The sequence below is a fragment of the Melospiza georgiana genome, chromosome 3 (genome assembly GCF_028018845.1).
Source record: "Melospiza georgiana isolate bMelGeo1 chromosome 3, bMelGeo1.pri, whole genome shotgun sequence".
Lineage (NCBI taxonomy): Eukaryota > Metazoa > Chordata > Aves > Passeriformes > Passerellidae > Melospiza > Melospiza georgiana.
The window spans coordinates 18,615,361-18,643,111 of record NC_080432.1 but is presented as its reverse complement, the minus strand read 5'-3'; the positions used below and the strand labels follow the sequence as shown (position 1 = coordinate 18,643,111).

At 38.3% G+C, this 27,751-nt stretch overlaps 1 protein-coding gene across 2 annotated transcripts in view; it reads right to left on the bottom strand.

The window, feature by feature from the left end:
* Positions 1-27,751, bottom strand: part of NVL (nuclear VCP like) — a 40,371-nt gene that overhangs the window by 10,486 nt on the left and 2,134 nt on the right. For both annotated transcript variants that reach the window (XM_058020079.1, XM_058020080.1), the window contains exons 2-19: positions 27,628-27,701; positions 27,055-27,107; positions 26,871-26,967; positions 25,983-26,037; positions 25,173-25,439; positions 24,273-24,396; positions 23,917-23,993; positions 23,502-23,636; positions 21,970-22,071; positions 19,366-19,483; positions 18,739-18,883; positions 16,112-16,382; positions 13,177-13,395; positions 11,986-12,090; positions 11,151-11,213; positions 9,901-10,020; positions 8,675-8,774; positions 719-825 (exon numbers count right to left, since the gene is read on the bottom strand). In XM_058020079.1, coding sequence (XP_057876062.1) covers positions 719-825; positions 8,675-8,774; positions 9,901-10,020; positions 11,151-11,213; positions 11,986-12,090; positions 13,177-13,395; positions 16,112-16,382; positions 18,739-18,883; positions 19,366-19,483; positions 21,970-22,071; positions 23,502-23,636; positions 23,917-23,993; positions 24,273-24,396; positions 25,173-25,439; positions 25,983-26,037; positions 26,871-26,967; positions 27,055-27,107; positions 27,628-27,701 — 2,232 coding nt within the window. The remainder of the gene's footprint in view (positions 1-718; positions 826-8,674; positions 8,775-9,900; positions 10,021-11,150; positions 11,214-11,985; positions 12,091-13,176; positions 13,396-16,111; positions 16,383-18,738; positions 18,884-19,365; positions 19,484-21,969; positions 22,072-23,501; positions 23,637-23,916; positions 23,994-24,272; positions 24,397-25,172; positions 25,440-25,982; positions 26,038-26,870; positions 26,968-27,054; positions 27,108-27,627; positions 27,702-27,751) is intronic.

Sequence of the window (27,751 nt, the reverse complement as noted above, 5' to 3'; positions counted from 1 at the left end):
GCTGTCTTTCCTCTAGAGCAAAGACTTTGTCTCCTTTGCAGCTCAAATCAAGATCTGACAGAACACCTGGTCTTAAAAATCAATGTTGATCTACTGAAAAAGTAGGAAATACCCAAGTAATTATTACGCTTTTTATGTTCTTTTTAAGGCCTTGATTCCTGCTGTGCCCTACCTGGAGAAACACTCCCAGAATTCTATAATCCAAGTGTCTGAAGTGGCAGATTGTGCTGTCCACCACAGGAAGGACCCATGAAGGCACAGATTGTTCATTTTCACATTTACTTTAACACACAACCTCAATCATCACAAGCTCCTTTTCATCCTAAAGCAAATTAGGTGTCACAACTACTGTTGAGCAAGCATAGATGGAGCTTGTGAATCATTCTGCTGAATGTCTGGAACCCCCCAAAAAAAGCTTACAAAACACGTCCAGGCCCATTACTCACTCTGATAGGAATCTTCTAATTAAATCTGTTCAAGCTGTGACTATCAAGGCAGCAACTTCTGTGTTTAACAGGTTTGCTTTACCCAAGATTCATCAGCCCCTTGCAGTCCCAGAGCAAATTTAACAGCAGATGGGCTCAGGGTTTATTTTTATGACCTCATGGAATAGCTGAAAGTGTTTCATGAGACAGGATCGTGCATTTTTTGTAACATTTAATTTGTCTTACAGCATTCCACCAAGCTTCAAAATGAAGGATATATTCCAAATACTCACTTTGGTGATGGTTTTTAGAATAGCAAGTCGATCTGCAGGTGGTGGCAAACCCACATAGAGTGTTTTATCCAGCCTACCAGGCCTCAGGATAGCTGGGTCAATGATATCTTAGGGAGAGGAAAAAGAGAAAAGAATTAATCCAGAAATGAGTTGCACCCTTAGGAATATCTGCACATGACAAGGAATACATGCATGTTTGTCCCAAGACTCAAAGAAGGATTTGTGTCATGCACATGCATTTAAAGCTCTGAGCTTTATGAAAAAGTTTCATTTTTGTCAACAAGTCTCTAACAGCCAGTAAAATTAAGCCACAGCTGATCAATGATGGCTCATAAATACCAGTTTCATCTCTTCAGATAAGAGGACAACTATATTTGGCAATACAGAATTAGAACATTTTTGCTGAGGAATTCCACATTAATTATTAGCAGTTTCTTCTACTGGAAGGAACTCTACCCAAAGGGACAATGATAAGCCAAGCATAACAAGCACACACAATCACAATCATCCATATGCAAACCTAATTTTATTGGTCATTTGTATTTCTATTACATCATGGTTATCTGAATGGTGAAACAGGAAAGCCAGGAAAATACCAAAAATAGCTGCAAAGTACACAATTAGTTACCCAGGGAGAGCTACAGACTCCAAATTTATTATGTGTGGAGAAATAAGAAAACAAAAATTATCAGAAATGTTTCTAGAAAACCATTCAAAGCTTAAGAGTAACAGAAATGTGCAGCTGCCTTTTAACACCACAGGCTGTGATACCAAATGTACACAAAGTCAGTCAGGATGTAAATGCTGACTATTTGTATAACAAGAGATACAGACAGGGCATATAACCTGGAAAAGACTCAATTCCTGTCTGTGTTTCAGCACAAACTGCCTGCATGATGTTTCTCAATGCTTCTTGATGCCCCATTTCCCTATCTACCAAAACTCAATAATGGTATGAATCTGTTCCACTAAGGAATTCTGTGGAGTCACCATCCCTGGAGGTACTGAAAAGACCTGCAGATGTGGCACCTGGGGACACTTGAGGTTTAGTGATGGGTTAACTCCACTATCTCCGAGGTCTTTTCCAACCTAAATGATTCTGTAACTCTCTGATACCCCACATGTCACAGTAATGTGAGCAGCAAAGTCACACAAGCACTCACAGAAGATATAAAGAAATCTATATTTTTACTATAACAGCCTATTTGAAAGTACAATAAATTATAGTTACTGCAAGAACCTCTCCCTAAAGTGACAGCTGATGATTCCATCTCAGTCTGAAGCTGGAAATTATCAAGGCCTCCCAATGAAGCTGCCAACAGCCTGCATTGGCTCTGCCCTCCTGACAGAACAGAGCTCACAGACAAATTACTGCATTCCTGTACATTAAAGGTAAAGGACTGCAAGAAGTGAAGCTGCTAATCTTTACTGTGCAGTGACAGACACCAACCAAGCCCCAAAACAGTAGCAGGGAAGTTAAACTATCACTTTTTTGCAAATGAAAAAAGTCTGCTTAACTCTGTCCACACTTGAACTGCCTGATCCTACCACAGTATGGTCTTGACCCACTTTTTAAAGATGGGCATGGTTTTGTTCAAGTTGCTCTCTCAGTTATGCTTAGAGGACAACTCTGTTATCTTTTTCTTGGAAAAAAGCTTTTCCCCCCCCAGGATACAGCAGTCATGGGCAGAAACACCTATGGAAGAAAAATCAGCTCATGTAGATGCTAATGTGATGAGAATGGTGAGGGAAAAAAAAAAGGAATTACTTGTATTAATTTAATCCAGACCAGATGAAACAAGAGTTAAACAGAATCCTTGCCATGGCAGGCACAGACAGAAACATCTTATTTATACATCTGTGCATTGTTCCAGATGACACTTTGTCTTGCTTTTGACACAAGTGCACTTTCCTGTTCCTGTGTTCCTTATCACATTATTATTAATAGGAGATGGCAAAGTTCACTCAAAGGATCTGTTACAAACACCAAAACAAATACTCTCAATAGGGCCTGCATTACACCACCAGGCACTTGCTGATTTCCCTACTCTAATGTTCCAAAAATAAACTATTAAATAATATTTTAAAATATTAAGCTTGCTATGGAAAACACAGTTTCCATTTTGCACACTGACAACATGGTACTTGCTATTTGTCCAACAATATGAAGAAGCTGCATTCACCTTTTTGTATGGAAATTATCACACTGCCTACATTCAAAAAGTTACCACAACTGACAGAACCAGATAAGCTGCACTAATGGTGGTTTACAGCAACAAGACCACACCCAAGTCTCAAACACAGAGCTACACTCCTCATCTCCTTATGAATCAACTCATTTCATTCTACTGGTTCAGATCTGGGCCTCAAGTTCTTGAAAAGTCATCACATAACCCAGAAAATTAATATTTACTCAGTGGACAAACTCACTCATTAGATGCATTCATATCCATTTAAAAGAACTGAACAAGGTACCCCTTGAAGGAATTTCAAAGCATTCCACCCTGGTAAATCACAGCACTCTCTCCATATCTATTATCTTAAAACTTATCTAAACAGAAGAGAGTCAACTCATGTTAGATACATTTACCATTTTAATGAAATTAAGGCAGTTATTGCAGATACCTCTTTCCAAGCCTATTATTATTCCTCAAGCTGGAAGGAAAGTGAAGGATGGAAATGTGATGAAACACAGCACTCCTATTCCAAGCAGTTGTCTCACAGACAGAATATATTTCTACTGGGAGAAATGTTAATAATTTCCTGTCTTTCTGAAGTGGTCATTAGAAGACAGTAGTATAATTTTCCAAATAATCTGACAAAATTGCATGAGAAGATATTTACAGTACATCCATTCCTTGCTCTGTTCTTAAGGGTTCAAACAGGCATTAACCTCTAGAGAATGAAGTCACATTTCAGTTTGCTACACTGCTCTTCAAACTACTGCAAATTTTTGAAAGTATCTGCACATGAATTCCTACACAGGGACATTCCATTGCTCTGTAATAGAATCTTAGTCCCACATTTATTTCTAGTTGATTATTCACGTCTTATCTCAGCTGCAGAGCAGCCAAGCACATTTACAGAAGGTCAATGCATACAAGTAATGACAGCTGTTGTGTGAGTCCATCAAACTTCTCCCATGCTTCACTCCAGCTTTTAAAAATAGATCTGAAGTACACAAGACCTAGGCCCTCTCATTTGTGATGTTCTGAAATGCAGGCTCAGAAGCCCTGAAAGCTTTTCTGAGCTGCACTTAACAACTGAAGTTACTGTGAAAGGTACACAACACTCAAGGGCTGCTGAAATGCAGAAATATCATTTGTGTGAATTAGAACTATTATGAAAGAAATTGTTCCATGCCTCATGTATTAAGTGCTTTTCTTAGATCTTATCTTGCCTTTAATTCAGCAACATGTATAAACAGGTAAAAACATAAACAATGCCCAAGCCCAAACTGTAACTATTGTTAAAGACCGGTGATTATTTTTTTAATTGTGTTTCAAAACATGTGGTTCAGGTGAATAGCTCTAAAAAAATGAAAATAAACTTGCCAACAAAAATAGAACTCACTGAAACCAGGATTGTGCTCAAAGGTAAGAGCAGATGAGGAATTTTGCAAGAATTAATTGAAGCAAGCTAGAGAAAGAGGCCATGAATAAAAGCAAGACATCATCACAATTTATGTCCAGTTTTAAATCACTGTCTTGTCTGTTTCCTCACATGACAAACAGCTCCCTAGATCCCAGGGGAAATGCTGCTGATGCCTTGGGCAGCATTTCTCTAAGGAGTTTATCGTGTGCAAAGCCTGGGGAAGTAAGAGAAGAGCAGAAAGCAGCAGTCCCCCATCCTGAAATTCAAACTGGTAGCTAGAAAGTTGTGGGAAATTATAGATTTTTTTCAACAATAGTGTTTGGCTGTTGTGTAGTATTTAGTCTTGAATTTGGGAAAGAAATTAATTATTGTGACCCATAAAGGTACTAACAAGACAAGACATTTCTGCCTCTATTTTTTCACCACTCTCTAATAATACCAAATGCTTTAAAAGTTTAATCCTCTTCAGACAAAGTCTGACATTGATTCTGCATTTAGGTGGAAAGAGATCGACTTGGGAATATTGCATCCCTGCTAATTTAGGAGGAGTCAAGAAATATCTGCAGAGGACACTCAAAGTCATTGAGTAAATGCAAAAAACATTCAAATATCCTGCTTTTTAGGGCATATCAAAGGCTTTTTTCAGCACTGCCAGAATAAGAATTACCACTTGCAGATTGTAGATGATAAACAAAGCAACCAATCTATTGTGCCTCCCCTTTGCCAAAATGGGATTTAAAACCTTGCAAGTGTTTAAAGGCTATATAAAAGAGAATTTGGGTAAAACCCACCACCATTTCACAGTAATACTTTGTCCCAGGTGCCAACACCTCACTGCAACAACTGTGCCAGGAATAAACCTTAATGCCAAAAGTGGTTGAGCCACTGCTGTCCTAACTACTCCTAAACAATAACAATAATAATAATAACAGCAATAACAACAATAACAACAGTAATAATAACTTATGAGAGAAGACTCTTCCTATTGCACAATGATTTCAGCAAACACAACAGTCATGAACAGTACCAGCAACCAACTCTCAAAGCTACCACACATGCCATCATTCTAAAAAAAGAAGCATCTTGAAAAGCCATTTTCTCTCCCAATAAATTATACCAATATGGATTAAAAACCAGAAGATCTCACTTCACAGCACTGGCTCAGTGGAAGACTGCAGAAGTTCTGCTGGGACACATAATATTATTTAGCTTTACATAACACAACTCCCCTCCCCAGCAGCTCCTCTACTCACCACAACCAGGACAGAAAAATCTTTCTTACAAAGATTTAAAAACCTTTTCAGGCACCACAACTTCAATTGTTTGGGGGAATTAGCTCATTATACCAGCCAGTCTAAGCTATGCCTGTCCTACAGATCTCTGCTTGGGCTTTGCACTCTTAAGGTGACTAAGAGTGCTTTACTAGCACAGACTTCACTGCTCTCTACCTGCAGTGTGCTCCTTTCAACTACACAGACCAAACCAGCAAAACCTCATTTGGTGAGCACTGCCTCCTCCTACGGCCCATGAACAGTGAATAAACTACAGGAGGGAAACATCAGTTTGCCCAGGTTAACCACAACTTCAGTAGAAATTGTTCTAATGAAACTGTATTTCCTCATATTGACAATTGCAAATATCACAGCAAAAATTTATGGTCTAAACCTTCCCAAAATGTATATATGTATATATATACACATATATATATATACATACATACATATATACATACATACATACATACATACATATATATATATATATATTTGTGTATATATATATAGTGTATATAGATATATATTTGTGTGTGTGTCTATATATATATTTGTATATATATATTTATATATATTTTTGTGTGTCCCTCTCTCTCTCTATATATATATATATATATTTATATATATATGCACACACACACATATATATACACATACACACACATATATATATCTGCATAGTCCTTCTGAAGCAAGACACCCACCCTATCCAAATGGCATCTTCCAGCTGAAGAAGAAATATTTTATTAATGTTGGTAAAACAACTCCTTGTATCTTTATCAAAATCACCAAATTGAAGGATATAAACTCATCTACTAATTCAATAAATAGAAATTAATTGTATTTGATAACCCTGCATTTGCATTTTCTTTACATTTGGCATTTTTACCTCAAATCCCCTTTTTTCACCAATGTCACTGACTAAAAATACACTGCTGATTTCATGCCTTACACATTTCCCAGCTGCCCTCAAATATGAGCCCAAACCTCATTACTTGGTAATGTTTTGTAATTTTAACTATTCCTGTATGGTCAAACAGTAGATCTTCCACTGCAGCTGAAAAAGGTGATAGTGACTTTTTAAAACTGAAGGGAGAAAAAAATATCCTAAAGCCATTCCAGAGGTATTTCCTAACTACATAAGGGTAAAAATGCACTTTGTATAAGGCTTATAGAGAGGGGAATGCACAACTGACAGGTGTCTATTTCACATATGCATGAAAATCAGACCTGTAAGCAAGCACAGAGTCAGTGTATATCTAAGCCAAGGAATTAGGACAAACCCACCACACATAAATATTTATATTTTGAAATTAACATCTGAGCAATATTTACCCTAAGCTGACCCTGGTGAAGCTGCTGGAGTGCTTGCACAGAGGAATCCTTGGCTCAGAAAAATGACAAAGAGGAGCCCAAAGAAGGACTGGCCCCCTGCCCAAGCAGCTGAGGAGGCAGTGCAGGAAGTACAGCTGGATGTGTCCTCACTTCCACAGGGCTGGAATTCCCAGCCCCAGCTCTCATTAGCAGCCAGAGCTAATGACAAGTCAGTAATTAGACATGAAGCCCTTGTGAAACACTTCCAAACAGGGCTGCTTGATACAAATACTTGAAATAGCACAGCTAATTTAGGGAGAGATCTCTTTGCTAAGGCAACTTGGTGGCACTCCCACCAGCACTCCTGGAACATCCCACTGCATCTATACACAGCATAACCTTATTTTCTATTCTGCTCTGACACTTTAAATCAAAGAATTTGTACAAGCAGGTAGAGATTTAAGCCCCTACTGCTCATACTTCACCACGAGGAAGGCTTGAAAGTCTCTCATGGTGCAAAGAATTTGAGACATAGGAAGATCTTCCTCCAAATCGTTGAAGCTTTTGAACTTTGGAAAAAAACAAAAAACCACCTAACAGTTGCCTATTCTAAATGATTTCAGACCAAATTTTCCTTAATTTATAGAACAAAAGCAATATCAAGTATTTTAACTTTCCCACCTTCCAAATTATATCCAAAATAGCCATGCTACTATTTTTCCTGTTAAGCCATTTCTCAGCAAAACTACATCTTGTCCTTACTTAATACATGCAGGTAAGAAATAACTGTGTGTCACTTTAAGTAGGAATTTGCCAAATACCTGTTCTAGGTGCAGAGGTTCTTTCCAGAATTGTGGTACCCACACACCAGTATGGTTTTACCAAGACCGATTTGTAACCCTGTATTTCATTTCACTGGCAATATTCAGGAAAATAATCATAACCAAGGAAGTGCAACACCTTTGTGCTTGTTTCTTTCTACACTGACACCAAATTCCTTTATCTACAACCTACAGCTTCTACATGGAATTCAGATTCAGGAAAGACAGGTTTCTTGCTATGTATAAAACACAAAGCTTCTCCATAATACAAAACAAACCCAGAAACAGAGACAGAAATTTGCCTGTAAAACACATGATGTTTGTAAAGCAGACATCAGTGTTTAGCCTATTAACTGAGAAGATGCTGCTGGAATTGCAAGAGCCGCCAAAAACTGAAGAGCCAGAGAGGGAGCAAACACAGTTGTTAATATCCAAGCTGGACATGAAGCAACAGAAGAGTAACTGCTCCAAACAGAGTCTAGTGTGGAACGCAGAGCCCAGGAAGCAAAAGATAAGCACATGGAAAAATGACTTAACATGAGACAGATGTCTTAAGGCAAAAAAAAAAAAAAAAGATATATAGCAGAAAACTATAAAGCTGCTTTGGATAGAAAATCAATTTAAGCGGTAAAAAAAGAAAAAATAATATTTTAGGTCTCTTTTCTGCTTCTACATTGCAAGGAGATAAACCACAGCAGTCAAAGGTCTTTCAAAGCTTTTTAACAGCAGTGATACCAGGTGCTAAGTGAGACACATTTTAAAGAGATTGTTTTATCTCACAATACCACCTGAACATGATTAACTGATCAGAAAAGCTTTGGATTTGAGCAGACACTGTAATTTTAAGTACAGAACTGGCTTAGTTGCACAATTCAAATATTTAGGAACACATGACTTTGTTAAAAGAGACCCAAGGATGCCTGATTCCTTGTTTGTGACCTCTGGCTGCTCACCTGGCCTGTTTGTGGCAGCCATAATGAAAACCTGCTGTCGCTGCTGCAGCCCGTCCATCTCGGTGAGGAGCTGGTTCACCACCCGCACGCTGGCTCCCGACTTTGGGAGGGGAGATTGGACAACAAATCAAAGAAACACAAACAGTGGGAGTGTCAATATTTCAAGAAACAAAAGATCTACTAAGTCCCTGCACTGAAATATCATACTCAAAGAAAAAATTTCTTTTCCACACTTTCAATGGAGTTGCATTGTGGATTCCTTCTCTCATACTCTCAGTACATCTCCATCCCAAATTCATGCTAGCTACACACTTCCCATGTATTTTAACACGTGGCAAACCTTTTCTTTCCCATCAAAACTAAAGTATTCACTTAAAGGAGTACATATAAATATTTGTACTAGTCATACTGATATCTACCTCAACAAGAAGACACAAAATTTCTCAATATTCAGTTTTTTGAGGGAAGGAGTTCTTAAATATCAAAACCTCTGAAACAACATTTTAAGCAGGTGAGGTACTGAGAGGTAAACAGTAATTCCATAGTAGTGACATCCTATAAACAAACTTAATAGCTTAATATCAATGATATTTTTGCCCCCAGCGAGGGGGAGAGAAATGATGCATCTGACTCCATCTTATCAGAAGGCTAATTAATTACTCTATTATATTATATTATTCAATACTGTATTAAACTATATTACATTGCATCTAAACTGAATCTGCCAAGCACTCAAATCTGCACACACTGCACAGAATCCCATGACTGTCACCCAACAGTCCTGACACACACACACTTGGCCCTGATAGCCCAAGGAAACAAAAACACCATCAATTTGGGTAAAAAATCTCCATATTGCATTCTACTTTGGTACAAACACAGGCACAGCAAATGAGATAAGAATTGTTTTTCCTTTCTCTGAGGTTCAGAGAATGTGAAACCCAGAAATATTCTTGGGAAGAATCATGCCTTGCTTTTCTCTGCAGAGAGAATGTGGCTACAGCTTAACCTGAATTTCTCTGGATATTTTTTTTTCATATATGCATACGGAAAAAAGTTAAGCTTTATAAAATTTGATCAACACTATTTCCCTCAAATAAAAGCCTAGTGGATTGCCTTTCTTGGGAAATACCGGGGTAATACTTGGGAAATACTTCTGGGTACTTCTGTTAAAGTAGCTGTAACTGAGAGCATTTATTTGGGGAGCTCTCTCAAGGCAGACTCACCTCACGGTCAGACCTGCGAGGGCACAAAGCATCAACTTCATCGAAGAAAATCACACAGGGGGCAGAATTCCGGGCCCTCTGGAACACCTGGCGTACGGCGCGCTCGCTTTCACCCACGTACTGCAACAGCAAGAGAAACAGCTTCAAACAGTGTAAGGCACAGAGATTTTGCTTGGGAAAAAATAATCAATAGTTTTAAACAGAATTTAAGGTACTTTCCAAGGGAGAAATGCAATCTAGTAATCTGGTTTTTTTCTGACACCAGTCCCTTGTCTCTGTTTCCTCACTGATCATGATTTACATGGGAACTGTCACTAGTTGACTTATGACAATTTGCAGAACATTCAGAGTTTAACAGAATTCCCTTTTTCTGGGCAAGAACTGTAACTTGCCATCATTTTGGTGATGAGAATTAACAAATGAGTCTTAATTAAGGACCCTGTTGTTCAGCTGTTCACAAACAAACCCAGAGAACACAATGAACATCTGAAGTTCACAGAGTTGTTGCCTGAAGACAGGGGCTTGGTGGTAGGGAACTGCAAAGTCAGCCAGAATTTCCCTTTGAATGCTGAATTGTAGGAACAGGAGCTATGAAGTTGTAAATGCAAACACTTAACTTTTTCCAAACAAACATGTTTTGATTCAATTTATATGTTAACAAAGTCTCTGAACCACAGCCAAGCATTTTCTCTGTATTCCACCAGAAGTTGGGCTCCTCATTAACTGTTTTATTTCCTGCCTGTCTCAGTATTTGAAGCAGACATATAAAAACATTTGGAAGAGATCAATCAAATCCAGTATGTGGGTTTCAGCTTCCACATTACTGATAATGGAGCTGCAGCCACCTTGCCCAGTTCAACACATTCTCTTTGAAAGGGACAGAAGTTACATCACAGCACTTCTAAGTCCAGTGCTTTGAAAATTTGAATTACAGCACTTTTATCTGTTGACATTTAAAATCTCCATGCTATAGAAAAGCAGTGAGGCATGTAGTTGGTCATTTAGAAACCCTCCTTCAAGTCAAGAAGGGTTACCTGCCACGTAATTTAAACTAAGATAAATATTTAAGCTGCACATGTGACTTTTTTCTTTTCACATGAACAACTTCACTGCTAAAAACTTTAAGGAGAGGTTGAATAAGGCAATTTCAGCTGCACCAGCACCAGTTGTGTAATTATCAGGAATTCTGCTTGCCCCACATTGTGGACAAGAATTCCATAAATAACAAAAGCCCCATGATTAGCACATACCATATTTAGCAGCTCAGGACCTTTCACAGATATGAAGTTCAGTCCAGACTCGTTTGCCACAGCCTGTAGAAAAGGTAAAGTGAGATAGATATAGATAAAGATATAAATATAGATCTAAAACACACATTTATCATGTCTGCTTGGGTTCTGTCCATGGAATAATAAACAAATCTAAGGGGAGGAACATACAGTCAGCAACTGTTTGCAAAATATAGAAAACAGGACAAAGTATAATTATATGCCATTAAGAGTGGGAGGGGAGCAGGGAATTTAGCAATGTGTTCTCTCTCTGTCTGATGAGGCAGTTCCATTTTCACACCCCACCCCCTACACCAGCTGAAGAATGTCCAATAATTATGGGAGTTAAAGAGATATTCAACTCAATAAAAGCACCTGAAGACAAAATGAGAAACAATCTGAAATTTGCATGATTATCTGCATTCACATGGAGATGTGGTAAGAACTGAAATGCTCAAGAAGCAAAACAGAAGTATTTTCAGTAAGAGTTGCAGAGTACTCCCAAACACATAATTTAGCTACAGTAAAATACTCCATAGAGGATTATCCAATAGAGTTTCTTCTCATCTTTGCTACTTCTTCCTTAATCAACTTCATTCCTTCAAGTTTTGCAGGAATTCCCACTCCATTCAAGCAAAGTTGCTACTTTATACAAGAAAAATCAAGTGATTTCAGCACAAAGGCCCACATTTAGATTTCTGATGAAATGTGGTGCAAAAGGCCAACTTCTTGCACTATGATCCAGACTCATCCTACAAAAACATCCATTTCAAGAGGACTCTCCAGTGCTTTTAATGATGTTTAGGAAATGCATTACCTTAGCTAACAGTGTTTTGCCACACCCTGGAGGCCCTGCAAGCAGGACACCAGCTGGAGTAGTCAGGCCCAGAGCTTTGAACTGCTCTGGGTTTCTCACAGGTGCCTAAAAAAGAAATGATCATCGTTACCTCTGGCACAAAGAAAACATGGAATTTTCACTTTAGTTACAGATGGATGAAAAATAATTCACAGTAAGTTCTTTATTCCCATTTTTTAGACTAAAAGAATAAATATTCAACCAGCACCTTAGTATCTTGCACTGCTAATTACTCCTAAATGGGAGAAATATCTTTATTCAGAGGCAAGGATTTCATTCACCATAGTTACCTAAAGGTGTTAATGTTAAATTTCCCTCTGATTGGCAGCAAGATTGCTAAGCTTCCAGCTAAGTTGTACCCAATTCTTTGTGTGGTAGTTGCATAACCAAGGTTATTGGTACACAACTTCTAAAATACTTAAAGATTGAGCAATACAAACACACTGAAAGCAAAAATACAAAAAGCTAAATATTAAATACAGACAGCAGACTTGAAATAAATTCTGAATTAAATTATTCAAGATTGACTGTTTTAAATAAAGATATTTTGTCACTATCACATTTTCTGAAAAAATCCATTTGCCCAGGATTTTCTCCTGGAAAGCTGAGATGCCTCAGAGAAAAAGTAAAATAAATTCTTATCTCATTTGCCCCTCATGTGTTGTGCTCACATGTGGAATGTGTTTGGAGATTGTTTATTCATTGTTTTTATGTGAATTATTTTGACTTATTGATCAATCAGGGCCAAGGCTCTGGAAAGAGTCGTGAGTTTTCATTATTATCTTTTTAGCCTTCTGTCTGTATCCTTTTTGTATTCTTTAGTATAGTTCAGTTCAGTATAGTATAGTATAGTAGAACATAATATAGTATAGTATAATATAATATAGTATAGTCTAATATAGTATACTATAGTCTAATATAGTATACTATAGTCTAGCATGATATGATATGATATATGATATATGATATGATATATGATAGCCTTCTGAGAACATGGAGTCAGATTCATCATTCCTTCCTGCCACAGGGCACCCCACAAATACAATAATTGCAAAACACTCCTATATCTTAAATAAATATTGAAAATAAACAGTTTTATTTCCTGCATAGGGGGCAGTGCAGAAGCTCTTTGGAAGGAAGGTTGGGCCATACCAATATTGCCATAGTCAGCTCCTCCCGAACATCCTCCAGGGCTCCAATGTCTGCCCATGTCACATCAGGGACTGTGACAAAGCCTTCTCTCTTGGCAGAGGGCTGCACTGCTGGCAGAGCAACAATAAAATCATTCATCTCAATGCACAGCTTCTGCAGCTGCTCCTCAGGCAAGGGGCCTTGCTCCTTCAGCAAATCCAAAAGTCTCTGCAATTCATCCTTTACGTACATGGAAAGGGAGAGAGAAAGATTATGCAACTGGGTTAGACTTCCAGAACCATTTTAGGGCTTTCTCATCCTTAACATACATGGAAAACACAAAAAGATTATATAACTGGGTTAGACTTCCAGAACCATTTCCAGGGCTTTTTCAAAGCCACACTTCAACTATCAATCACATTATTATACACAATGCACAAAAATAAATTACTATAAATGATAAAAATGTTTCAGGGAAGCTCTGTATATATTTAACAGGTCTGAAGGCACTGAGCTGAGCTTAAAATCTTGATTTAGATGCTACAGAAAATGAGCTAGCACATGTATTTTGGCTTCCAGTTGCTAGAAGGCAAAATACATGGGGTTTTTTGCCTTTCTACTGCTTCTCCCACACTGACTAGGAGAAAGGTATTTCCATGCTGAAATTTCCAAAAGATGTATTATTTATATGTACTCATTCTGCTTTTAACAAGAAACTGCTTTCAAGAGAAAGTGAAAACTGCTGGACAGCACAATTCCAACAATTTGCAGAATATTCAGTTCTGTATAAACTGTTAAAAATTCTTAAGACACTTGTAGAACATTCACCATTGAATTTTAGGACCATTTCTTCAGCCTGGTCAGACCTGGTTCTGCAATCAGACCCTGATAAAGTTTGGGCAAACAGGACAGAGATGCAGGAAAATGCTTTTCTGCACTGCTCCATGCTGCAGACCACAGTGACCAAGGGAGGCACATTCCAATTTCTCCAATCCGTTCTGTATTGGGAATTGAGAAAATATTCCATCAAAGAACTTTAGATCTTCATAACATAAATGCATCCCCATTCTAAGACAAAGCAAAATTGGTATTGTGCTGCAAATAGAACTGTTTCAGGATTTTCATTAAACAATAGAGGGAGAAAAAAAGAAATGTAAAAACTCTGTTAAGTTTCAATGGTTTTCCTACAGGAGTAGGAAGAAAAAGTATCACTTCCTATCAATTTCAGCTAGGATAGCTCTACAACTGACCACAAAGAAATACAAGTGCTTAGAATGCCTGATATTGCTTTTAAATCCTCCCTCCTCCTCCTAACAGAGCCATTGAGAGAACCTCTGAAACAGCCAAGACCACTGGGTTTGTTTACTTGAATTGTGTGAACGATTTTTAAAGGTTTTGTATGTTTATTTTTCCATTATAAACATAACACAAGGGTTTTAATGACAATACCCTGTATTAGACTATGTCAACCTCCTGCCAGCTATCAAAACATGGGCTTTGTTAGGATTAGACTTCCTCATTCTCAGTGACCCCTTTGATCATGGTGATGTTGATAAAAGCTGCAGCTACCTGCCCCTCCCCACTTTCCTCTGGCTGCAGCAGGCCCCAGGAAGCTCTGGGAGGTAGAAGCACCATGCTTATGTTACACTAATACAAAGGCTTACTACAGCTTTTTGTACTGATTCCTGTCATCACAGCACCACTGCTCTCTGACAGCCCTCCTAAAAACAGAACCTGAGCACAATGTGCATTTCAGCACACTTACCTCCACACAAATCTTTAGGAGGCCTGCACATAATGAAGGCATATACAGACTCCAAATTTTGAGAAGTAGGACCAAGGATTTCTATATGAATTGTTCTGCTTCACTAACCCTAATGTTACTTAGGCCAGAGAATAATTCTGGCACTGAAATATTGAATAATATTGAAATATTATTTTCTGCAACAGAGATCCAGCTGCACTTTCACAGCTCCTCTCCTCCTCAAACCTGCTACAGGTACTAGACACCACTTGGGTGATTTACCCCAAGTAATCACATAGCTGGAAGGCAAATAAAGGCTGCATAAATACTTCTAGACTTTGGCTTACTGTGACTCTACCAGGTCAGGGAAGAGCCCCAGGCATAATCACAGACATTTCAGAGGGCACAGCAAACAGCTGGTGCAAAATATTCAGTTTAAGTCTGATACTTTTAAAATTCTGTTACAGTCAATACACTTTTGAAGAGAGATACAGCCACTCTTTGAAACTCTGCTCTGCTAGAAGACAAAACAGGACAGCACAAACAAAACAAAAATTCCCAGGGTAAAACCACACCTTGTATCAAACAGGAACATAATTTTTAGGGGACTGGGATTTGGGATCTACTTTTCCAGGCCCATTATATTGCTCATTTGGAGTTATGTGTCACTGTCATATTTTCTGAAAAATCCTCTTTGCCCAGGATTCTTCTCCTGAGAAGCTGAGAAGCCTCAGAGAAAAAAGGATATAATTATCTAATTTGTTTCTCCTGTGTTTTGCTGCTTTGGAATGTGTTTGGAGATTGTTTATTCAACAAGTGAATTGTTTTAACTTAATGACCAATCACCATCAGCTGTGTCAGGACTCTGGAAGGAGTCACAAGTTTTCATGATCATTCCTGTTAAGCTTTCTTGTCTGTATCCTTTCTGTATTCTTTATAGTTTTAGCATAGCATTCTTTAATATAACATAGTATCATAAAATAATAAATTAGCCTTTTAAGAACATGCAGTCAGATTCATCAATTCCTCCTTTATCCTGGGGACCTGAAAATACCACAGTTATGCTCCTGCCTTAGAAGCTGCCATTTCTAAATCTACATTTAATATTAGGTTGGTTGTGGATGTTTGAGAATTTATGAGTAATGACTTTCATAACTCTAAAATGGCTCAACTCCTCAGATGTCACAAACATACCCTTCAAGGAACACATACCTTAGGTGGAAGCTCTGGTTGGTCAGTGCCCTTTTCCTCCAGGGTATCTGCTCCTGTCCCTGGGGTTCCTTCAGCAGTGCTCCCCCCAGAGTGTGTGTGTTTTTTCTCAGGCTCCTCAGGTGTTATGAGGACCCTGCTGACCGTGCCCATGGCTGCCTCCCTGCACAGGGCCATCAGGTCAGCCCCCACGTAGCCCGGAGTCAGCCGCGCCAAGTGCCGGAACGAAAACGACTCCGGGAGCTTCAGCCTGCGACACAGAGTCTGGAGAATTCTAATCAAGGAAGGGAAAAAAAGAAAATATAAAGCTGAAATAAAAGCTGTTACTTCTTTTTTTTTCTTCACATGAAAACAAACAGCATTTAATGTCTCTTTCAGTCCATGTGAAACTGAAGTAGCACAATGGGAAGTTTTTGCTCAAGTAGGAAATAACCAACACTGAAACCCACAGAAGCGTGCTATAAACTTGCTGTCACTTCTTAAACAAAAACCAACAGCCTCAACCAGGCATTGCTGATCAGCTTTGGTCAATTAAATATTACAGGTCATTTTTCAACTCTAATATTAAAACTGACAGGCTAGGTCTCAGTGTACCACAGAGATGCACACAAGTTATCCACTGATACATTTAACCTCGTCCTCCCAACAACCGAAGGCTGCACTGGCTGCTCCATGCCACTTTTTAGAAATTTATTTCTTCCATGCCACTTTTTAGACATTTATTTGTTCCATGCTACTTTTTAGACATTTATTTGTTCCATGCCACTTTTTAGACATTTATTTATTGAAGAAACATCTACAACAAGCTGTTCTGCAAGAAGCAAATGAAATCAGACTGTGTGAGGAGCTCTGGTTTAATCTTCACTACCTTTACCTGATCACTGAAAGCACAATACAAGAATACAACAGCAAAGCATCACTTCATTGGGAAAATATTTTTAAAAGGCAGCACAAACCAAAGAAGTCCAGATCAGTAACATACTTCTAGTTCCAATAAAAACTAGTTCAAATTATTTCTAGATCAAATAATGTAACTATAGAAAAGTTATTAAAAAAAACAAGTGATTAAACTCTTCAAAACTCTAAAATTATAATATATTCCATCTGTTTCCCTCCCCACTAGCAAGTTCCATCATCTCCTTTCAATCTTTATTAGGGATAACAGCCTGTTTCTCAAGATTTTTTCAACCTGTCTGACAAGAGCTGTAGTTAACAGATTGAGATGAAGTGTAAACAGCTCAGGACTACAAATGGCTCATTCTGAATCTGCACAAAAAACACCAGGTAAAGCAAGATCTCCAGGTACACCTTCCCATCTCACTCCACCCCTTCAGGCTACAGAACCACAACTCAGCAGCTCAAATCTTGCCCTCAGCAGGACTCACCCTGTAAATCAGCACACTGTGAGGACTTATAAAGTCTATGCAAACACTCAATTTTAAAATAAAGGAAGAAGTCAACACCACCATGATTTCCACAAAACACAACAGAAAGCAGGAGGAGGGAAGAATTTTAAAAAGAAAATCATCATTATTCCCTGTAAGGCTCCACCTCCAGGAACACAAATACAAACAAACAATAATATGAATGCCTGTGACTCCACTTGAACAACCTTTACACACCATCATGGCTCTGTCATCCACAACTCCTGTCCTTCAACACTGTGCTATTTCTGGGCATATCATCATTTTAACATGTTCCTAGGAACTCACAGAGAATCACAACTCTCCTCAGGTGACCCATCAGTTCTACCTCTAACCACCTGCATGTCTTGCCCACAGCCATGAGGAACACAATTACCACAGGGCAGCAAATGTGGAGGAAGAAGGGAGGGAAGAGAAAAAAAATAAAAGACTCTAGGGGGGAATAATGGCCTGAGTGCTGACAATGCAAAGTGTGCAGTACTGCAAGCAGAGGTGTTTGCCTCTTCAACTTAGAAATATTATTATTTGAGAATAAGAAACTTGTCCTTTAACCTTTCTTTCCTTTCCCTAACAAGATAAGCTGTAAGTTTTTCTAACTTCCCTTCCCATGTTTTTTGCTGTTGAGGAAATGAGTAGCAGTTCCTTTTTAACTACAAATGCAAAACCAGATTTATTTCTTGTAACTTAGTCTGATAGTCATAGATCTTTGGAGTAAAAAGAGACAGCACAGGATGACTGCAGCTCAGCTTAATGCCACACTGGTGTATTTCCATGAGGAATGGAATGGAACAATCCAGGCCTGTTGCTTCAGGTACAAACAGGCTTTTCTTAATTTATGTTCCTAATTTAAGAGTTACATAGGGAGCACCAAAGACAGAATGTTAACTTCCTGAGCACAAGAAAAGATACATTTGATTCCATCATCTGTACTGTTAAGGCACTAGGAAAGCCACTAACATAATGCTAAAAGCAGGTCTGCACACAAGAAAGGAAATTACTCCAAATGTAGGCACAGCTAGCAAGACAAACAGGAGCTCACATAATGTCTTCTGCAACTTTTCAGTGTGTGCTGACCCACAGGTGTGTACAGGCACAAACAGAACTAAACACAATAAAGTACTTTTCCTTAAATTGTATGTTAACTTACACCTCATTTTCTTATTTATCAATGTATCAAAAAAGAAAGTTTAACTTCACAGCACATACTTCTCTCTTGCCCCTTCATCTGGGATCCCTAAACAAATTTCTCTGTCAAATCTCCCAGCTCTCCTCAGTGCAGGGTCCAGGGAGTCAGGTCTGTTTGTTGCTCCAATAACAAGGACCTGGGTAGTGGCAGCCACATTATTCAAGTCTAAGGGAAAGAAGGAATGGAATGAAGTCAGTACACATACTCACTGCCCAGACTTTGTTCCCATACCTGTGGGACTCTGCAGCACATGATAGTAGCCAGCAGAGATAAACTAATCAGCCAGACTGAACTGCTGTTCATCTCTGCCTCTACTACCTAAAACTTGTATTTTGCACAATCAAGCAAAAATTTAAAAATTAACAGATTCATTATTTATGAATAAATTTAACAGGTTCCCCCATTATTTCTGTTTATACAACAGAGAGGCTTATAAAATGCTGTACAGACCACTGTGAAAATATTGCAGTAACACCCCTTCAAATTTATTATGATCTTCCCATCACTCCCCAGGCAAACTGTGTCAAAACAAGAAAAATTATTGCCACTATCTCCTCTCAAGGAAGCACAAGTCACTCCTGAAGGGAAGCAGACAGTGAGCCTGATAATTCTAATCTGCTTTTGGCACAACCCTTCCTGAAACTCACCATCCATGCAGGTCAGGAACTGAGCCACAATCCTCCTCTCCATGTCCTTGGATGCAACCTCTCTCTTGGGGGTGATGGCATCGATCTCGTCAATGAACAGGACACAGGGAGCACTGGACTAAGGAACAAGGAAAATCCACAATTACAAAATCACACTGACACAGTGTTTTACAAGAAAGAGATGTTTCAGGTTTTCTGATCTGTGACTCTTAGTGGAAATCTGCTGTACAATCAAGTCCTGGAATAATTTTGTTGTGCTTGCTGACACCACCAGACTATGAAACTTCACTGATCTGAAGCTATGGAATAATTAAGGCATGAGACCTTAAATTTTAGACAGTCTTTAAACACTGTCTAAAATTTAAATATACCTCTGTGTTGCATTATGTTTTCCCTAAATATTCCATTGTGACTGCCTGCTGAAGTCCATAAATGAAAATCACACAAGAAAGGTCTGGCTGGGTTTGTTGTTTGTTTTGTTAGTGACATTAGAGCTGTGGAATTTCAAGAGTAGCATTATTGACACACAGAATGAAACAAAAGGAGCAGTAGGTGGCCATGGAACTTCAAGACTACTACAGAGCCTGACCACGTTCAAAGAGTAAAAATGAGCAGTGACAAACTCCCACAAGTTATAAAATTCCATTAACTTTATCAAAAGCCAACAATAATACAGATTAATAATTAGTGTAACTAATATAACAGTGCTTAGCTGATGTAAGATCATTAATATTCCCAAAAAGCACTACTAGTGCAAAGGGATACTGAGAAAAATGTGTATTTTATTATTGGGTTTTGCCAAAAATTAAAATTAATATTATATGTGTTATGTAAAAAAGTTATGCTGTATTAATTTTTTAAAGTAGTGTGTTAAATATAGTTTTAGGTTATAACATATTGTTAAAATAGAAACTATGTATATGGGATATTTTTTTAAAGAAAGGAATGAGGTACTCCCACTGAGATAGCAGCCCCAGGACACCTGAATCTTTCAAAGAAAGAGAATTTATTCCTCCATTATCAGAAGAAACGAACTTCTTCCTGCCTTGCTCAGCCCTGAGGATGCCATCAGGATTCAGAGGAAGGAGCTGACACTGCCCAGACAGAATCCTGTGTTTGAACGGAATTTATGCATCATGCATGAGGTGTATGAATATGCAACAGGCTGTTGCTTTTAAGGGTTAATCCTCTGTTAACGTGGGTCCTTTTTCAGGCTTATTTTGCCCAGACAGTCTGTAACTCTTTGTTTTTATTGTCTCTATTGTCCTAATCCAAATTGTCCAAATTTTTATTACTCTAATCGTATTACTACTTTTATAACCATTTTATTACTATTGAACTTTTAAAATTTTAAACCCAAGTGATTGGCGTTTTTCACAGATACTGAAGTAAAACACCGGAATTTAGTTCCCAAAAAGCCCCAGGTAAAAAACCGGCGTGGTTCCCTGACCGCGCTGGGTGTTCCCAGCACCGGCTGCGCCATCTCCTGGTCATTCCCTTTCCTGCTGGGACCGAGCGGGAAGGGCCGGGCAGATTCCACAGCACCCAAACAATGAGGAATCTTTATCATCGTTTATATTATTATTTATTTTGTTTTTATTATTTTTATTATTTTATTATTGGATAATAATTATTATTTATTATATGTTCCCCTGCACGATAACTACTGTGAAAACAAAGTGGGAAAACTTAAGGGAATGTAGGAGATTATCAGAAAGGCAAGAGATTTTATTTTAGACATATTTTATGCAATAGATGTTATTTCTGTGACAGTAATTTAGAGCAACCTCCCCTTGATCACTACATGTACAAAACATGCATAATTTCTAAAAACTTATTCTAAACAACTTCTTAACAAGGCTCTCTAAAAATTAAAATGTAGCTGCAACAGGAAACATAGCAAACAGCTTTGCAAACAACCTTTTTGCCCTGTTTAGGGGCATACTTCAAATACCTACAAACAGTTTTGGGGGAGAGTAGAAAAACGAAATGAAGAAAACCAGAACATCCTCAGAGGTCAGGAACAGAAGACAGACCTCATGAAATAAAACATCAGCCCCATACTAAAACCCAGAAATATCTGCATTTCTTCAAATTTAAATTATCTCAACCAGTCTTGTTCTCTTTGCTTCCTACTACATCCAGAAGCAAAACTTCAACTTTAACTTTTCTCCTGCTCTTATCATGTTTGTTCCAAATTTCCTGCTTTCTACCTGGACTGCCAAAGCCTAAAATCTCTCACATGCACTCAAATTCCATGCCAAACAAAACCAGCAAAAACCCCTTGTCACAAAAAAGTACAGTGAACTGCTCTTAATTTTTTTTTTAATATATCAAGCCAAGCAGATCCAAATATGCAAATAATTTATGCTGCTCTCTGTACATTGCTATGATGAAGCATCTTTTGTCAAAGCTTCAGAACAGAAAGCTTTGTGCTCTGTGACATCATGGCAGTACAATGGAATTCTGCTCACAGGAGGGGACACCAGTCATGTGTGCAGCAGGATAAAGATGCACTCACATTTAAACCACAGCAATAAAATATGAATCTTCACAAATAAAAAGACAAACAATTCACAGGGCTACTTCCAGTGGGTGCCTTACCACAGCCTGCTCAAAGAGCTCCCTCAGTTTCTGCTCAGATTCCCCTGACACTCCAGACACAATCTCTGTTGCTGCCACCTTCAACATTGGGAGCTCCAGCTCCTGGAAGAAACAAAAAAACATTTTATGATAAATCCAGAGGTTAGAAATGCTGGCTGCCCTTGAGGACAAACATTTTTCAATAGGACATCTTTTAAACCTACAAATTACATACTCATGACTAAAGCTTTAGGAATTTTTAAAAACTAGAAGGAGCATCCTCCAACTTAAAAAAAACCCCAAAGCATTGCTTAGCAGTGTGGAAGGTATTCCCCACCAGGTTTGGTTCCCAGAGTCCTGTTCCAGAAATATCTGTGCAGGATTGGACAGTAAAACACTTGCAAAGCTCACACTTTAAAGTTTTCTGCTATTAAAAACAAATAAATGCAACTGCAATTTTAATAGACTGCAGCACAGCAGTGCTACAGATTGTTGCAGCCTATTTCAAGCTCTTGGAATTATATATAAAAGAAAACTATCCCCAATATATAAAAGAAAATGAACCCTAACTTATGCAACTCAAGGCTACCAGAGACCCTACAGTGCTCAAAGACAATTTGCCTGAAAATCTCTTATTTAAGAAAAAAAATATTTAAGAAGCAGTCATTAAATTTATTTAATCTCTAAGTTTTTCACTAGTGACATGCTTCTTTCCTCAAGTGTAGCACCCTTCCAGCATACAAATACTTATTTAGTAGAATTAAATATCATCAAATTATTCAAAGGGTTCCATTTTACAATAAGGCATTAGAAAGAAAACATCTAAATATTCTTAATTAAAACATCTGAAACAATGTCAGAAGGGTGTAACCAACATTTCAGGAATAAATACATTTTCTTTATCTGCACTACAAAAGTCAGTAATTTACCTGAATCTAAATTTAAGGTTATAATCAGTAACATTTAAGGAGCAACTGTATTAAAGAAAAGGAAATGTCCATAATTATCACTGAGAGCCTTACAAGTCCTCAGATTTATATCCAAAACAGGAACAGCAGCACAGCAGCCTCACCATCACCCCAAATTATTAACACCAGTGGTGTCATGGGCTCTGAAAACATCAGTATAACAGAGGCAAGGCAAGATCCAGTTTTGGAATTCAGAAATCAGCTGTTTAACAACCAACAGAATCAATGCCATCAATGTGACCAGTAAGGTTGAGTCTAGATTTGAAACTGTAAGGTAAATTTAACCAAAATTATCTTTCATTTATACCCTTCTCAAAACACCTGTGCCTGTATTGCTCTTTTCTGGGAATGCCTCAAACCAATTAAATCACAAATAAAACCTTGTCACCATGACATTTATGTATGAGGTTCTGTCAAGTAAAGATTCAGATGGAAATCCAACAAAGGGAGTAAAGATGAGCATATTTCAGACTATCACAGGATGGCTAAAATAAACAGCTCTAGTCTCTCCTGAAAGAACATTATTCTCTTTCCCTCTGAAAGAACTCAGAAAAGGAAGAAGCTGCAGATGTGAAGCCATCTCACCCCAGCAATTGCCTGGGCCAGCAGTGTCTTCCCACACCCAGGGGGCCCATGCAGAAGGAAGCCCCGGGGTGGAACCACCCCTAGGTGGGTGTACACCTCAGGGTGACGGATGTGAAGGAGCATCTTGCAGATTTCCTGTCAACAACAAGAGAAATCTCCATTTAAATTGCAGAAAATAGTACTTGCTGTTCCTATAGACAGGGGAAAATAAAACAAGTTCTGTTTGACAATCTGAATGAAATGACTGCTTAAAGAAAGATTAATTAGAGAAAAACCACCAACCCCCCTTGCTGTTGGTTTAAGCAGCTTTACCCAGTGCCATGCACATGAACTATGAAATATTTCTTCTCTGCCATGTTTCATGACACATTCTATTCAGTGCATCCTGTAGCCAACCAATAAAATTGTAACTAACCTTTAATGTTTCATCATTGCCTCCTACATCCTCAAACTTCACTGAAGGGTGGTAAAGCTCTGACCCCTTATTTCTCACTGTTAAGGAGGAGAAGACACAAATTCAGCCATGCTATAAATGTATTTGCTAATCCTGAACAAAACATACTCAGCCTAAACAAAAAGCTGAGCACACAGAGTAATATTTTAGTAGTAAACACAGAACTGCAATATTATTTTAGTACAACTTTAAGGCTAAATTTCTTTTAAAAACTGCCTGGGGTCACTTCTCTGCACATCAAAAAACATTTTCTAACAGATTCCATGGTCTAATAGCATCTCTTTGTTAGGAGTAACACACCAAAAATAACTTCTCACCTTTCTTAAGTAACATGGATTCAATTTCTCCATCTACATCTGGAAATTCTCCTTTTTTCCTTTTTGCTCTCCTGCCCTTTGTCTTCTTTCTTTCACTCTCCAAGACAGAAAAGTCTGTTGATTTCTAGGACATAAAACCAGAATTGTATACACAAAATTTTCCAAGTCAGTGACCTTCTGCAAAAACTTAAGAGAACAAAATGGGTGTCTATCATGCTTAACTTACACAAATTACATAAATAAAGACAAGCAAGACAGGAACTTTTTGCAGGAACTCTTTTTTGTACTTAGGATTTGCCTTATTTTTAAATGGGTTGATTACAACAGTCACTTTTTTGTTAAGAGAACATAGTAATGAGCATTAAAACCAAACCCAAACCAAACAAACCCCCTCAAAACTACTAACTAAAATCAGACAGAAGTTATTTGCATGCCATGGAGGAATCCAATTTGGGCATGAACACAACAAATGTATTTACTTCACTGGAAACAATTTTTACTTCTAGTAAGTCACAAGGGGGTGTAAAAAAATGCTACTCAGTGCTAACACAAGTCAAGTGCATGTGAGAGAAGGACTATTACAGGATAAAAGAAATAAAAAGAAGTTTCCTGTTTTCCCCAGGGTCACTAAGACTTTACCAGGGGCTAAGCAAGGCACAGGCCAGGTAGGCTGGTCACTGGCAAATGCAATAAATAACAGCTACACCCCACTCATCTTTCCCTCAGTATGGGCACTAATCTGGGCCTCCTTGATACTGAGAACTACATTTTCCTCAAAAAAAATCTGGAAGAAATTCATTACTTGGTGACTTTCTACCTTCTGTACAAACATGCTTGAAATGTGCCAATTCTATTGATGCATCTGCTTAGAACACCTTGGGTTTGTGAACCACAAAGTACCTCAGAAATCAGTTTCTTTTCCTCTCCTTCTCCATCCTCAGAAAGGTCAATGAAGAAGTCTTTCCCATCAGGAGTTTTATCAATGAACCAGCCACCATCAGAGCTTGGTCTGTCACCTCTGGATTCTGGAGTGAGGGTGCTTGTTTGAGGTGCTGTTCTCACACAAGGAGAGGTCTCCAGTGGCTCATTTTTTGGAGTGGATGGAACAGAATCAGGATTTCCTTTCTTGTACAAGCTCAGCAGGGAACTGTTCATGTGATTTGTAGACTGCAGATTTACATATTTGTAAAGAAAATACACAGGATAGGTTTTAACTTGGATTATTTATATTTAGAGGTCAATGAAAACTATTTCATAAACATAATTCAGCATTATGTCTGCTGGAGAAAACAGGCAATGCATCTTCCAACCCACTCCTCTGCAAACCAAATGACTGCACAGAAAGCTGCATGTGCTGCCTGAAGGTTGAGGTTCTATCAAGTAAAGATTCAGATGGAATTCTGAATGAATTCTAATGACTCCTGTTAATGGGCAGGCTCCTCTTTTGGCAGGAGCTGGAGATGTCAGTTCCTTCAATCACTTCACCCATTTGATACCCAAGTCCTTCAGGCTCTCAGTGTTCTTTCCCAAAAGTGAGTCCCCACCACAAATTCCTCTTTTTCCTTCCTCCTTCCAGCTCCAGAGATTCTCAGTTGGAATTCCTAACCCTGACCTTACCTTATGCCTATCTCCCCTTCCAAACTCTTCAATTTCACAACATGGAATCATGTATTATACAAATAAAAACAATCATAATAAAATACAACTTACTAAATCTTCTGGATAATCATCATAGTCAGAGTCATCTGTGCCACTTCCAGTAGTGCTTAACAGGGAAGGAAGATAAAAACTATTAATTTATCAGAGCAGAATTGCAAGTGAGACATCTGTAAAATAAAACTGAGGTGATTTCCACAATGTGGTTCCCCATAATCATGGTATGTAGAAAGAGAAATTCCTGACTCCCATGCTCTCAATCTTCTAGTATGAAGAGTTAAAAAATGCATTCTTTCCAAGTGTGTGATGACTTGGATCAATTTGCCAATCTGTGTTATAAGACAGACCTACATAAAAGTGATGTAGTTCACTATGACTCAGTTCACCAAGGGAAACAGGAGCAAATCACTGCTGAACCAGACCAATCCTTCCACTGCCAACAGTGTCCTACCTTCCCATGAGATCCTTCATATCTATCCCAGGTTAGAGAAAACACAACACTCCATGGGATTATGGACAGGGTTGGGAGTCAGGAAATCCTCATCCCCTACTGGTGATTTACTCTGAACAGCCTGTCTGGTGCTCTCATCTCTCACATGTGGCCAGCATCTCCCACAACCAAAAACAATTAAGAACAAAACCAAGGAACTGAAACACATGAGGAACAGGGCATTATGTGGAAAACTCTCAAGGAAGCCATAAGGTTGTCCACTAATTCAGGCCTGTATGTTCCCCATAACAGAGAAATCATGATTGGCTCTAACATATGCTTGTCTTCAGCACTAAAAAAAGTTCCCAATAACTACAGGTAACTTCTAAAGAACACAAGCCTATGGGATCCACCTGCACCCCTGAAGGAACCAAAATGCAATAAACCAAACCCAGAAAGCTTTAAAGAACTGGTAACAGCAATGGCATTGTTAATTTAAAAACTCTTCTTACTCATTTTTCTCTTGCTGTCTTGCTCTTTTTGCCACATGCTCAGATTCTAAAACTGCCAAATCTTCACGCTCCTTTTCATTGCTGATTATTTCAAACACTGCAAGAAAAAAGTTCAACCTTTTTAAAAATTGACAGCCAAAGCACAAAGAATTGGGCATTTTGGACTCTGTATTAACAGACCTACCTTTTGCAACTTGTATTCTAAAGGCATTTCTTTTTCTTCGTCCATAATCTACACTGAAATAAAACAAAATCAACAGGTTACACCAAGTGGTTTTTCCTTCAACATAATGTCATTCCCAGTGGAAAAAGTACATGGAAAATAGATTTAAAAACTACCTGGGCAAAAAGGTGACTGTCCTGCTGAGTAACTGAGCAAGGTATTAATTGGTGTCTTACTGGACCCTCTGTCCCTCCCCCATGTCTGCACTGAGGTGTTAAACATTTTAAACTCACTGGGGTAAATCCCAACATGCTGCAATGAATCTGCAGCTTTTTATTTCAAACAAAACAAAAATCAACCCATAAAAAACCCAAATCACAGCTAGATCTTATAATGCCAATGAATTAATAAAATATGAGTCATTAAATGTATCAGCAGAGGGAAACAAAACAATCTTAAGGCTTCAATCAGCCTCAACAACTGCTAATGAAGGTAACATAAGGAAAATTATAACTTTCTTAGTGAATGCAATAGAACAAAGTAATATATTCTCCATTTTGAACACAAGATATAAGAAGACAAATGCTGGCTCACCTGTAGGTTTTCTGCAAATCAGATGCTAGAATTCCAATGTCAACATACTGCCCACATTTACTACTTGCAAGATACTGAAATGAAGAAATTGAAGCAGGGAATAAAATCTTTGTCAATCACTTCA